At 37.4% G+C, this 13,718-nt stretch overlaps 2 protein-coding genes across 5 annotated transcripts; one reads left to right on the top strand and one right to left on the bottom strand.

Annotated features, from left to right (window-relative positions):
- Window positions 1-148: 148 nt before the first annotated feature.
- LOC128026405 (eukaryotic translation initiation factor 4E-like) lies at window positions 149-5,529 on the top strand. Of its 3 annotated transcripts, XM_052613500.1 has the most exons (8): window positions 252-335; window positions 1,278-1,372; window positions 2,709-2,804; window positions 2,933-2,996; window positions 3,192-3,305; window positions 3,666-3,805; window positions 4,374-4,510; window positions 4,877-5,529. In XM_052613500.1, the coding sequence occupies exons 1-7, from the start codon at window positions 267-269 to the stop codon at window positions 4,486-4,488; spliced, it is 693 nt and encodes a 230-aa protein (XP_052469460.1). In that variant the 5' UTR covers window positions 252-266; the 3' UTR covers window positions 4,489-4,510; window positions 4,877-5,529. The 3 variants fall into 3 exon arrangements, with proteins under 3 accessions (XP_052469461.1, XP_052469460.1, XP_052469459.1); XM_052613501.1 differs by having other exon boundaries at window positions 149-284; window positions 4,374-5,529; XM_052613499.1 differs by having other exon boundaries at window positions 4,374-5,529.
- A 246-nt stretch (window positions 5,530-5,775) lies between these two features.
- On the bottom strand, window positions 5,776-13,629 carry LOC128026404 (transmembrane protein 150A). 2 transcript variants are annotated; one of them, XM_052613498.1, is made up of 8 exons: window positions 13,151-13,629; window positions 12,892-13,056; window positions 10,932-10,979; window positions 10,781-10,852; window positions 10,624-10,691; window positions 10,368-10,498; window positions 9,647-9,824; window positions 5,776-7,770 (listed from the first exon to the last, which is right to left on the bottom strand). In XM_052613498.1, exons 2-8 carry the CDS (start codon window positions 12,954-12,956, stop codon window positions 7,583-7,585), a joined length of 750 nt encoding a protein of 249 aa, XP_052469458.1. In that variant the 5' UTR covers window positions 12,957-13,056; window positions 13,151-13,629; the 3' UTR covers window positions 5,776-7,582. The 2 variants fall into 2 exon arrangements, with proteins under 2 accessions (XP_052469458.1, XP_052469457.1); XM_052613497.1 differs by having other exon boundaries at window positions 12,892-13,628.
- Between the last annotated feature and the right edge of the window lie 89 nt (window positions 13,630-13,718).

The following is a 13,718-nucleotide window of genomic DNA, read 5'->3' as shown; positions in this document are numbered from 1 at the left end:
CAAATATTAGCATTTGTTTGCATTGCAAAAAATATTGTTTAGACATTACTGTTTGTAGGCTGTTTAGTTGATCATAAATTACTTAATAAAAGCTTTATTATTAAACTGTTATTAGTATTGTTGCATTAACCATCCTGACACTTGTCCTAAATGTGTGTTTCAAAATAGCGTTTCTGTCTCGCAGGAGCCCTGCCAGCTGCCGTAGGTTCTCGAGCGCGTGCGTGACGCAGCAGCGTCCAACGGTCAGAAGAATTTTCACAGGCAATATGGCGACTTCGGAGCCGGTAAGAGGGAGCGGATTTCTTTCATTTAGGGCTTCCCGGCGACCAGAAATGGTAAAGCGGTGTCTTTCATGTTGTCTGCGGGACGTGTTTAACCCGTGAGCTGCAATGTTAACATCTGGAGGTGTCCTTCGGGCGCTGCGTGGGGTTTCGGGGCGCCACTGCTGTTGGTGACTTTAGAGACAGGGAGGGTCCGGACAACGACAATTCATCAGTCCTCGCACCCCTTCACGGGTAACCTCGGATCAGCGTAATGATACCGTAACGCTTTCAGTGTGGATGGCGACGGGTTTTCTGTCGTCTGGACGTGTTGAGATCAGATCCCAGACATCTGGACACGTGTGATCACGGCTAACAGTGATCGGCTAGCGCGCGCACTCGTGGCTGCTTCAAACCGCTCATATTTCATCATTTCAATGAAATGTGACGTTTGAGTGTGCGCGACTGCATTAACCGTTTAGTTTGATTCCGTAAATAGCTTGAAAGTCATTGATCGCTGGAATAAGTGAGCATGTGTTTGGAGAAGCTTATACCGAAGCTGACAGTAGAGGGTGTGTGACTCAAACTGAGCTGGAGATGAGCCCGAGTAACGTTAGTGTGTGATCAGCTGGCTACTACACTGTGTGAAGGACAGGCTGTGATCGAGATAGCGGTCTTGGTAACAGGCCTGAAGCTCCAGTCAGTCTGATCAGATGTCCTGAAGGGTTTAGTGGACAATAGTTAGCTATTGCAACAGCTGTTGTCATTTAGTATCTTTGCTGTTTATCTAAAGAAAGATGTCACATTGTTCAAGAGCACATTTAGCAGGGCAGACCAACTGCAGCTCAGTTTAAGACCTTTCAGTTTTTTACCGTCTTGGAAAAATCTGGGGTTATCTAGGAATTTTAAAATAGTTGTGGAAGTTTTTTTTTCTGCCCTGCCACTTTTTGTGAATTAAAACTGAAACTGACTTGGAAAAGGGAAACTAAACTGTTTTATTGTTTTGCATTTATGCAGCGAGGAACTGAAAATGAAGAAGGATGTGCTGATAGTCCTGCGACTGCTGCTGTGATGAGTCCTGAACAGTACATCAAACACCCTTTGCAAAACAGGTAAACTTATTTCACTTCTGTGTAATATTATCTGATGTTCCCAATCTGGAACACATGCTGTGCTGGGCGCAGATGACTTAATGCAGTCCTAGTACGTAAGGGGTCACAGCCTATGTGGCCCTGGGACCATGGGGACACATGGAGAGAGTCACAGAGGTGGCAGTAGTGTTTAGTGATGTTCTGAGCTCAGAAGTCATATGAGCGATGGATACGGTGGCCGTCCGCCAGCATGCTGCAGGAAGTGCTGAGCTCACATGTTGAGCCGTCTCATTCCAGCCCTTTCTGACTTTTCACTGCCCTTGGCCTATTCCTGTGATATACAGATCTGCGAGGACCTTTATTCAATATGAAAGCTATCACTCAAAGCTGTCTACTGAAAGATAGACTGCAGCATTTACATTTCAGCTTGTATTGCAAGGCAGTCATTTTCAGAATTATTTTTTTTCCTTTTAGTTCATAGTTAGATAACCAAAAGTTCAAAGTTCAGCACAGGTCAAGGCTACAGTACAGATATCCCTGCAGTATCTGTGATGAGGTGCATCTGTCAGATCCCCAGCTCTCTCTCTCTCTCTGCTGGTTTCATCATCCTCTTATTATAACCCATAACAATAGGAGTTTTAGTTTAGTGGAGCTGCATTGTTTCTCTGCCCTTTTTCTTTTATACTTCTGGATAGAATGAATCATTGTTGAAGGTGAAAATTCACTTTTGTTCTTTTTATGCACTAGATGTTTTTGGAAGAAGTGTCTTATGCTCACCAAGGCTGCATTTATTTTACTGCAAAAAAGTGAAAACGGAAATACGATTACAATTTAAAATAATTGTTTTTATTTTAATGTAATAAAAAATGTATTTCATTCCTGTAATGCAAAGCTTAATTTTTCAGCTTCACATGATCCTTCAGAAACCCTTCTAATATACTGATTTCCTTCTCGAGAAACAATTCTTATCAATTTTGTATTATCAGTAGTTTGATTCATCAGTAGAACACTTTGATTGAAAAGTTTAGTTGAAAAAGAAAGCTGAATTTGAGAAGGACTAGTATTAGCTTGAGTGACATCAACGTTCAAGCTGCATGAACTCCACAGGTTTCAATCATGTTCTCCAACCTGATTCAAGATGATCTAAAGCAGCAGTAGAACTTCTTACCATCTATACAGAGTCACATGATCAGTTTATACTATACTCTATAATAACACTGTAACCAGTAATATTTCTAATTTTGTTGTTCAGCCATGGTTTGACAGTATGAGTCCTCTCGTTGAAAGCTTCTGCATAAATATTAAAGGAGTGACCCAAAGAGACCTGTGCTCACTGTCCTTATTTACGTCCCTGTAGATGGGCTCTGTGGTATTTCAAAAATGACAAGAGCAAAAGTTGGACAGAAAATCTGCGTCTTATCTCCAAGTTTGACACGGTAGAAGATTTCTGGGCGTAAGTGTTTTTCCTTGTCTTGTATTGAAGTCACATTATCGGCACTTTTTTCCTTCTAACAAAGCTTGAAACTCTGAGTGGCAGATCATGATGGATTTGACTTGACACCATGTCATTACACTCCTCAGATTATACAATCACATACAGCAGCCCAGTAAACTTGGATTTGGATGTGACTACTCTTTATTTAAGGTAAGATGAGAAAGTGTGTGACCGTATATGGCCAAACTGAAATGTGTGGTTGATTATTAACCAAACATTATATTGCAAAACTTTCTGAAATACTGCGGGCATCACTCTGGCCATGTCACTGCTTATTTCATTATCTGCATGCTGATAGAGAGTCAGTAATAATGACAAAACACTGGATTATTTTGTATGTCCCAGGATGGTATTAAACCCATGTGGGAAGATGACAGGAATAAACTCGGAGGAAGATGGTTAATGACCCTCAACAAACAGCAACGACACAATGACCTTGACCGCTTCTGGATGGAGACCGTAAGAGTTTAGCTTTTTCACATGACATGACACAGCCAAGTATAGTGACTCATACTCCGAATTCATGCTCTGCATTTAACCCATCCAAAGTGCACACACACACAGCAGTGAACACACACACACTGTGAACACACACCCAGAGCAGTGTGCAGCCATTTATGCTGCGGCGCCAGGGGAGCAGTTGGGGTTCATTGCCTTGCTCAAAGGCACCTCAGTTGTGGAATTGCCGGCCCAAGACTCGAACCCACAACCATAGGGTTAGGAGTCAAACTCTCTCACCATTAGGCCACGACTTCCCAAATAAGTGGACAGCTCAGTTTGTGATGTCAACCTCATACTGTCTGTCCGTGTGGTTTGCAGCTGTTGTGTTTAATCGGAGAAATCTTTGATGAGGCCAGTGAAGACGTGTGTGGAGCTGTGGTCAATGTCAGGCCAAAGGGGGATAAAATATCCATCTGGACGGGCAACTGCCAGAACAGAGACGCCATCATGACAATAGGGTATGTGGCTTACTTTGTTTAACTCCCACTAGGACATACATATTGTTGAAAAATGTAAAGTACAAGTTGAAGCAAATTAAATGTTTCCAGAAATAACTACGGTTCAAAATTTGGGAAACAATATTGTGACATTTTGAAAGAACATGCTCCCCAAGGCTGCAATTATTTGATGAAAAATACAGTAAAAACAGCAATATTGTGAAATATTAGTGCAATTTAGAATAAGTGGTCATTTTTTAAAGTAATTTATTCCTGTGATTTTAAAGCTGAATTTTCATGATACTTCAAAAATCTTGATATTGCGCTCAAGAAACATTTCTTATTATTATCATAATTGAAAACGGTTGTGGTAAATGTGATATATTTTTTAGAATTCTTTGATAAATAGAATATAGATCTTTTGAAAAATTATTAATGTCTTTATCAATTTAATGTATCTTTTTTGAATAAAGAAATCCAACCCGAGATGTGTTGTTCAGCTGATATTTGATCTAAATATGCTGATATCTAGCAGTTTCTGTACTGATGCCTTCATTGTGATGCGAAATCTGTTGTTCTTCCCCTTTAGGCAACAATACAAAGAGCGTTTGAGTCTCCCAATCAAAATGCTCATCGGATACCAGTCACATGACGACACCTCTAGCAAAAGTGGCTCTACAACAAAGAACATGTACTCCGTTTGAAGAAAACTCATTTCAACTCATTGTAGGTTTATAAAATTCCAAATTTACATCACATTAATACTTTTGAGTTGTCAACAACTGTAGTGTCCTTCCTTTTTAAGAAAATGTAAAAAAAAAAAAAAAAAAAAGTCAAATATGTAAATGTAGTGCTCTCCAGCCTGAAATGATCGGCACCGTTGCAGTGTGGATCAGGGACGTCTACTTGTCTAGACCTGAGAGAGGACCGCATCAGATAACGCTGTATGAGTTGAGCTAGATGTTACTGATATCATTATCGTCATTTGGGAGAGTTTTAAGGACTAATCGAGACTTAACTAGCTGAAGAGTTTCTAAGGCTTAGATAAGAGACATGCCGTTCTTTGCTTTAACATTTCTTTCTCACCATCAGACGAACAAATAAACCCACAACTTAATCCACATGGACATTGATAGGGCCGAACTGTTTTAGCATGCTTTGTTTGGAGGTGTTTGGCATGAGAAGTGATTGCAGAGGCTCCTGCAGACTGACTTATCTTAAAGGTTTGTAAAGGATTACTTTCGGTCGCGCTCCAAGTTTGGAATTTGGAGGAGTGGTCATTTATTCTTTCAGCTATGCTGGAATTGTGGCATCTTGCTTGTAGACTTATCTAACAGTTGTGCTTCTCCTCTTCATCTATTTATGATATGCATTACAATTGAACTATGTAGTGAGAGGAACACCGGGAAAATCAAGCTCCTGTTTTCTTGCAGTTATTTTTTTGAAGTTCTTGGCAATGTTGACTACTGCTTGCTGTTTTTTTGTTTATTTGTACTACCGTACTACTTTTCTTTTTCCTCCAGTGTATTCAGTGAATGCCTGGACATACTTGCTTTTAGGTTTGCTACCACCTGTCCCCTTATTGATACTGTAGACATCTTCTAGTTTTCCCCACTCTTTGGATCAGAGAAAGAAGAAAGGATGTTCATTGTGAATTTATTTTGCTCATAATGTATCTTTATTATCTGTGATTCCAGGATGTATATGACCTTATTTCAAAGTAAAAGTTATGTGCTTTGCATTAACATGTGCATTTCTTCCTGAATATTTATTCTCTTGACTCAAACCTATCTTGAAATTAAACAAATGTGTAATGTGTTGTCATCTGCACAAATACATTTAACCAATCAGGTAAACTAATAGAGTTCTGCAGGTATGATGTGTTTGTAGGCAAAACCATAAGCTTGCCTCACGCAGGTTCTCTCGATTAAAAAAGCCACTAGGATTTGGATTATTACAGAAAATAAACTCTGAGGCCAATAAAAGTGGACAAATCTTAAATAAGTTAATTTATTTAATAAAAATACATTTTGATTATCAAGGTAATCTTCACAAATGAACACAGCTTCTATAGATTCTAAAGCCTAGATACAGTCACCATGAGTAAAAAGGTTGCACAACATTAACATGGCCATCACTAAGCTCTCTCTCTCTAATAAAAAAAGTAAATGTCATAAATCATAAATGTAAATGCAACGAATGTTAAAGCCAACTAATGAGTGGATAATTTTTCTTGTTCAGAGTGAAGAAACAACCCCTTTTTTTGTCTTATTTAGCCCCGTTTTAGCAACCCCCTACAAAAAATTAAATCACATGAGTTTTCCTGATATGTTTTATGTTGTAAAATATAAAGTCAAAATACCTTGAGCTTGTGTTTACCACACACATAGACTTTGGCTCAACAGTGCAAAAATGTGAACAGGTTTTAGGACTCATTGCTTTCAGAACTCTACTTCATTCTTTACTACAGGAGCAAAGTCCTCAGCTGCAGCAGTATGTGTACATAACCTTTCTAAACAAATTCACTCCTCCACCTTGACTTTGAATGTTGAGCTGTGCTGCATCTCCTCTCCCTGCTCTGGAAGTTACCATAAAGCAGATTGTAAGTTAATGTCATATTTGGTTGTGAAAATGTTGAGTCTACATGGCCAGTAGTTTACAGACTGCATTATTTAATAATAAAAACGGCAATAAGGGAACTACGTTTTAGATGATTACCCCATTAAACCTGACCAGTTTAACAGCATTAACAGAAAAACAACGATAAGAGTTGGAGCTTCACCCGCCCAAGTGAATTACTTACAAGAGTGGTTTTCTTAGTTAAACACAATGGGTGTGTCAGAATTACACAGAACAGGTGTTTCAAACGTTAGTACTTACATTTAATTATTGTACATTACTCCTGGCATTAATACCTGTGTGTGTGTGTGTGTGTGTGTATGTGTGTTTGGTAAGATCCAGCTGGCCATTATTCTGTTAAACCATTCAGATTTCAGGGAATCTTAATATTATAGGTATTTGTCAACAGGAGGTTTATCTCTAGATTATTTTAAGCAGCATTACAACATTAAACACAACTACATTTCAACAGTCAAATTCATGTAAACTTAATTGTCATAAGTGCATCTTAACATCGAAAACTCATAATGCTGAGTACTTCTATATAAAACTAAATAGCAACTATGATACAGAGGCTAAATACACCGGCTCTTTGTGGCTGGACCACTTAGCTATGGTCCTCCTAATTTGACCATAGAGTCTCTGAATTGAAGTTCTGACATATTAATAAGGTATAATGCAAAAATAATTGAATTTGAGAGAAACCTGTGACTACAAATGGGTTATCCTTACCTTGTCACCTTGTGACACTTTATTGATTTCCACATTATCATTATCACTTGATTCGATTAAGAGTGTGAGGTAAACTTAACAATCTTTTGAGCAACATGCACCAACCAAGTTACTCTTGCTCACAGAAAGTCAAATATTGCATTTGCAAGGTATTCTTGTAGTTATATGATACAGAATTTTGTAAAGTAAAGATGCTTAGGAAGAAACTAGTAGTAAAAAGTGCCTGTTGTGTATCCTGCTCCAAAGTAAATTTCAGTGCTTGCATTCTCAAGAGGAAGTGTGTGCATTATATTGCAACTTGAAAAGTATGTGCAATCCCTTTACAATTTTCCAAATGTCTCCTGAGTAGATCTTCTGTTTGAATGAAGTTGCATTTAAAATGTCTTATATTATGAATCCATAACAGGAAAACTATGAATACCATAGAGTCTGGATGGATTTTATACATTAAGACATAATGAGTGTTTTCTCTTCTTCTTTCTTTGCTAAAAGCACTGAAAGCATTGATGAGGAGAAAAAGTAGAACTCCACAAAGTAGCTGAGTTCATAGAGCTCCAGATTGACACACAGAAACCATTCAAACACAGCAGAGATGTGTTTGTAGAAGTAATCCTCCTGGATGAAGAAGATGCCATCTGATGAAAGAAGAGTTATGGAGCAAAACACCTGTGATTTCAATAGCGTTGTAATGATGTCAATGGGTTAGTCATCATTGACTCACCCTCATGTAGTTCCAAACCTGTATGACTGTGGAACATAGAAGAAGGTATTTTGAAGAATGTTGGTGACAATAACAGGTAGGGACAAAAAATGCAAAGGGCTTCAATGGGAACTTAAACTGGTTATCAATGTTCTTCAAAATATCCTCTTTAGTTTTCACAGAAGAAAGAAATGCAGACAGGAGGGGTGAGTTAATGATGACAGTTGCCCCAACGTTTTTTGATCAGAGAATCCTGAATAAGAAATATTTCTTAAGCAGCATAGACTATTTTATGAAGGTTCATGTGACACTGAAGACTGGAGTAATGATGCTGAAAATACAGCTTTTATCACAAGAATAAATTCAATTACATTCACGTGTGTGTGTGTATGTGTATATATATATATATATATATATATATATATATATATATATATATATATAATTTGAATAAAATATTTATTTTAAATAATTATTGCAAGTAGTTTTTACTTTTTAAGACTTTAAAGAAAACATATTTTTACCATACATAATATAAGTCTCTGGTGTCCCCAGAATGCGTCTCTGAAGTTTCATCTCAAAATACCACACAGATATTTTATTATATAACTTTAAAAATGCATATTTTGAGTGGAATCTGAAACGCTATCTCGCAGGCCTGTCTCTTTAAATGCAAATGAGCTGCTGCTCCCCACCCCCTTTTCCAGAATAGAGCTGCTGCCATTACAGCTTGGACCTGCTGAAAACGTCTGTTTTGGTTCTGGTTAACTGTTTATCGCGCTGAAATCATGCGTTTTAAACCAACTTCTGATATAGGGTTTTCTGAGTGCACACCTGAAGAACAGAAAAGGTCTGTCACAGCATGTGAGTATTAAACTAAGTTCTCCTTCACACAGAAGTTAACGTTAAAAACACACATCCGTTACAAAAAAAGTTGGTTAAGTCTGTGAAGGTAAACTGCTGGTAAATAAATCGCATGTTTAGTTTATATCTGTGTGGCAGAAGCGATATACAATAAAATTATTTATAATATAAATCAATAATCTTACTGCTCTCTTGTCTCCTCTGAGACTGGGATTCTTAATAAAGTTCTGTGCTCGTCTGTGCAGCCAAAGACACAACAGTTAAAAAGTTTTGCTCAAACTTTTCGCCATGGCCTTACATCTAGTACATGTTGTCCCTTGGGAAATCAAAATGAAGGTGCAGTGGGTGGAAACTTACAAATTAAGGGGCGGTAATATTATAATGAGATCCCTTTGCAACGTCACTGGGTTAGCAACATCAGACACATCTTTTTTTTTTCTTTTCTTTTTTTTGATGCTTGCAGAAAAAGGCTTACGTTACCAAAACAAAGTTACTGGGTAAATCTGTTTCAGATTTCCTTGGTTGGTAGACATGGAATCTGATTATTATAGCACGTAAAACCTGGAAAAGTCAGATTTTTATGATATGTCACCTTTAAATTTTTTTTTTTCAATTTTACCAATCCCAGATTTTTGAGCGGTAGTGTACTTGTTTTTTTCCTTTTAAACCTATTTTTTAAACCTATTTTTAAACCTAACGTTTTCGTGAATGAGTCTCTGCTTTATTTCTTTAAAATAATTGCCGCTTGATTTGATGTTTTAATATATAATGCAATGACATACATTTTAAAGTGTTTTTCAAGTGTACAAATACTTGTCGGTGCCGGTTTATATCTGAAAATATATAATTGCTTAATTTAGGATTTTTCTAAGCATAGACATACTGGACCACAATTAAAAAAAAAGAATAGCATTACCATGCAAAATATTTTGAACATAAAAGGATACAGAGAATGGTGACAGAAATCTGGATGAATGAGGAGATGATGCGTAGTGGATAGAGAACATTTTCACATCCCGTCAGCATACATTTACTAGTGAGGGAGGTCAGGATGGTCATGTACAGACACACAAACACAAAGCTCACAGCAGCACCCAGGTAATGCAGTAACATCAGCTCTGCTGGCTGCAAGAAAACACAGGAAACAACATCTGTTTGGTTATTTCACAACACATTCTTAAAAGCAAAGATTCCAAAAGGTGAGTTTCACAGTGATGTCATAGAACGGAGGTGTCAGACTAAATTCCTGGAGGGCCGGAGCCGTGTAGAGATTTGTTCCAACCCTGCTTCAACACACATACCATGTAGTTTTCAAATAAGCCTGAACAACTTGATTAGTTTGATTAGGTGTGTTTAATTGGGTTGAATATAAACTCTGCTGACCTCCGGCCCTCCAGGAATTGAGTTTGACACACCTGCAGAGGAAACATGTTGGGTTCCTCAAATAACCTTTCAGTGCTTCTTAAAAGAGACATTTTTTAATGTCTGTGATAAACGTTTAAAAAATCTAAAGAATGTTTTTCACTGCAAAGAATCTTGATCTTGAATTGCCTGGGTATGAATCAAATTTCAGCAAATTTTCATTTCCGGGTGAACTATTCCTTTAAGAATTCTTGTAATGATTTATCATCACTTATGAAATTAGTTAATGATATCATCTGTACTCACATTGCAGTTTCCTGCCATGAATGCGCTCACAGACACCACACAGCCTAAAATCATTGCAATCTTACTGAGAAGAGAATGAACACTGTTCCTGTCCAGGATGTGCGCATGATGAAAAACACAGAAAATCAGAACTGCGGGGATAAAGATAAAATGTATTAAAAAAAACATCTGCAAATCACAATTAAATTCTCTACCATGGGTGTCTTTTTTTCAAGACACAGATATGCAAAATAATATGAAAGCAATATATACCCACACAAAAAAGAACCAGCATTGATTGTTGCTGTGAAAAGGGAGTTTTCTGGAAAGTTTGATCCACTTGTGCTGCAAAATAAGCAGAAAATGCCTGTCAAGCCTTTGGATTATGAAGTGGAAAATGACAGTGGTTTCAGGAGTCAATGTCTTATACAGACCTTACGGTGGGGACATTATCCATGGTGCAGCAAATCCCTGTTTCATTTGGGTGACATGAGTTTCTGTATTCCCTGATAAAACAATGTTATAATGAAACATGCATAACAGAAAGAAAACATTAAGCAATTCTGGTTGGACTTAATACTTTACCAGTTGGTAAGTGAGCAGACATGGTTATAACTTAATGCAAGTCCGTATCTGTAAAGACAAGAGATCCTTTAGAAACAAAATAATATAAAAATAGGCACTTTTAGTTGTTTAAAGTAGCATGTGCATTGAAGCTGATACGTAGAGTATATGAGAAAAATCTCCATTTTAATTTGTGAAAGAAAAAATAAACTACATGAAGGAAAATGTTTTATTGATACTCTGCATAATCACTTTAGGTAATACCAGGCCTTTTGTTTTTGTTCTTTTGGCAAATCATATAAATTTGTTTCTATATGTAGGGCTGTGTTATATTACTTTTTGCCAAGACCACAGGAAAAATACTTATAGGGGTCATTTGGTATGGCTAAAAAACATTATTTGGTGTAATGAAAGGTGTTTATGCGGTATAAGGTAAAAAAAAAAAAAAAAAACATTATTTTCCACATAATTTACATTATTGTTTCTCCTCTATTCCCCACCTTCTGAAACTCATCTTTTTTTTTTTTTCAAAGTTCATTGTCCTGAAAGCAAGGTTTGCTCTGATTGGCCAGCAATCCAGTGCATTGTGATGCACTGTGATGACATCCCGGTGGTGTGACGAGACAAAACCAATAAAAATCCAGTGGGAACTTAATTCATGATTATAATGACTTATACTGTTTACGCATTGCGTTGCATATCACACCGCGTAAACAAAACCATGTCTGCATGTTTGATCGGAGAAACGACAAACAACAAGCACTACTCTACACAGCTCAAATCTCACATTTAAATCATCAGGTGCAAACTCTTAAAACATGTACTCGTACTTATAGACTGTGAATCAGAAGCGCCAGACTGTCCTTGCAAAGTTGGAATTGCCCCACTTTATAGAAAAAGCCATTATGCCATAGACAACATTGTAGGCTACTGGTTCAGAAAACAGTCCTCATCCTCCATAAAATGCGATGCACACATCTGAATATTAGGGTTGAACTGTTCTGGAACAGTGTTGTAAATTCAACTGAACCACTGATTTCTAGTTGTGTCCTCTGTTGGAAGACCAAACAAAGTGTTTTTACTTTCACAACGAAACACACAGCCCCTTCACAACATGGCGCCCAACAGCGAGAATTGAAGTTAGGCCTTTTTTCTTTGCGTGCACATTTGGGCGGCGTTATGAAAATCTTCCCACGTCATAGACGTGGGGCCGTGTTTAAGGAGGGAGTGGTTGATTCTCAACTTTTTTATTTATTATAGCATATCATTTTGAGACTTGAGTCTTTGCAACTTTACAGATCTTCTTTATGCACCAGGAGCTCGTAACACTCCAAAGAGAAAGGGAAAAACTGAAATCACATCATATGACCCCTTTAAATCAGACACAAAATAATACAAATGTATTGCTGTGGTAGTAGCATGTTTTGTTGTTTCTGTGCTCATTCTGTTCAGTGTTCTTGCTCTAGCAGAGATGCATCGGGATTGTTTAATTAGTAACCCGGCACCTGTTTACAGAGCATGACTCAGAGATTGATTAGTGCTTAACAGTGCATGTGAAAATTGGTCTTCGATCAGATAACAGAAAAGACCAGCCTTGAGTTTTTCTGATCCTGACTTTGGTTAGTGTCATGATGCTTATGACATCAGCACTGAATTTACTTCCCTCTTGTTTTTGCTTTGCTGTTAAGCTGGTTATGCAACAATCATTTACACGTCACCATCAATGTCAATGTAGATATTAATACATTTTGACTGAGACATTGTAAATTATGATTAAAACTATGCCTATCTATCTATCTATTATTCTCAGCAATAGTGAACAGATACTGTATAAGAGCTAATAATAGTGATGCACAAATTTGAATAGTAATAAAAGACTTCAACAAACATTTCTATCAGAGTTAAAGTTGACTTACGAACCATACACATTATAATATGTAATCTAAATTGAGAGAAATGGCAAATAATCTTGTCAACTCACACTGTCCAACACCCGATGAATGAGACGGCACACAGAACAATTGGTAAGATGACCCAAACAGCCATGTTTCTTTGAGAGAGTCCGTTCAAGAAAAAAGTAAAGTGCTGATAATCTCAGAAGTGATCCTTCCACGGAGGTCTTGAAAAATTGACTGACATATTAGCCCTTCAAAAACACGCAAACACGTCCTTTAGCATCTTTCACTTGTCTGCTGGCCTTATCAGTTCTGTGTCTTCTACCAGATGAGCAACATTCTTACTCTGAGACATGCCACCAAATCCAGCCACTCCTCTATTGTAATCACCTTCTTTAAGACAAGAAAATATAACAGCCACAAGGAAACTTCGGTTGAGTCAACTCAGTCTTGTCCCATTGTTGACTTATGATCTTACTCATAGCTGTCCTGAGAGCTTGTTAGTTTAAAGCAGTGGCTCTCAGACTGCTCAACCCAAATCACAACAGCGAAGGGTCACAGAGTCACAGTCCATTTTTAAGAACTAGAAAAATATACTTTGAGTGAAATGGGACTGTGGACAACATACACATTACAATAATTTGATTGATGCCAGTGTATAAATCATACTGCTGCTCAGTCAGTCTTTGGATTGGCCCTTTTGCAAGTCTATGAAAAGACCCAAGAGTAGCATCTAAGACACGTGCCTACTTTAAAATAACATTTATAAAGATTTGCACTGCAATGTAGCCTAATACAAAATGGTTAACATGCATTGCATTTTATAAATAGTCTTGCAGTTCAACAAATTAATATCGAATACATTTTTAGAATCTCTTAGAAAGCCTTAGTCTAAAGTGTATACACAACCTTT

This window comes from Carassius gibelio, chromosome A13, assembly GCF_023724105.1.
Source record: "Carassius gibelio isolate Cgi1373 ecotype wild population from Czech Republic chromosome A13, carGib1.2-hapl.c, whole genome shotgun sequence".
NCBI classification, from domain to species: Eukaryota; Metazoa; Chordata; class Actinopteri; order Cypriniformes; family Cyprinidae; genus Carassius; species Carassius gibelio.
Note: the sequence above shows the minus strand (reverse complement) of the source record. Positions and strands in the feature narration are given on the sequence as shown.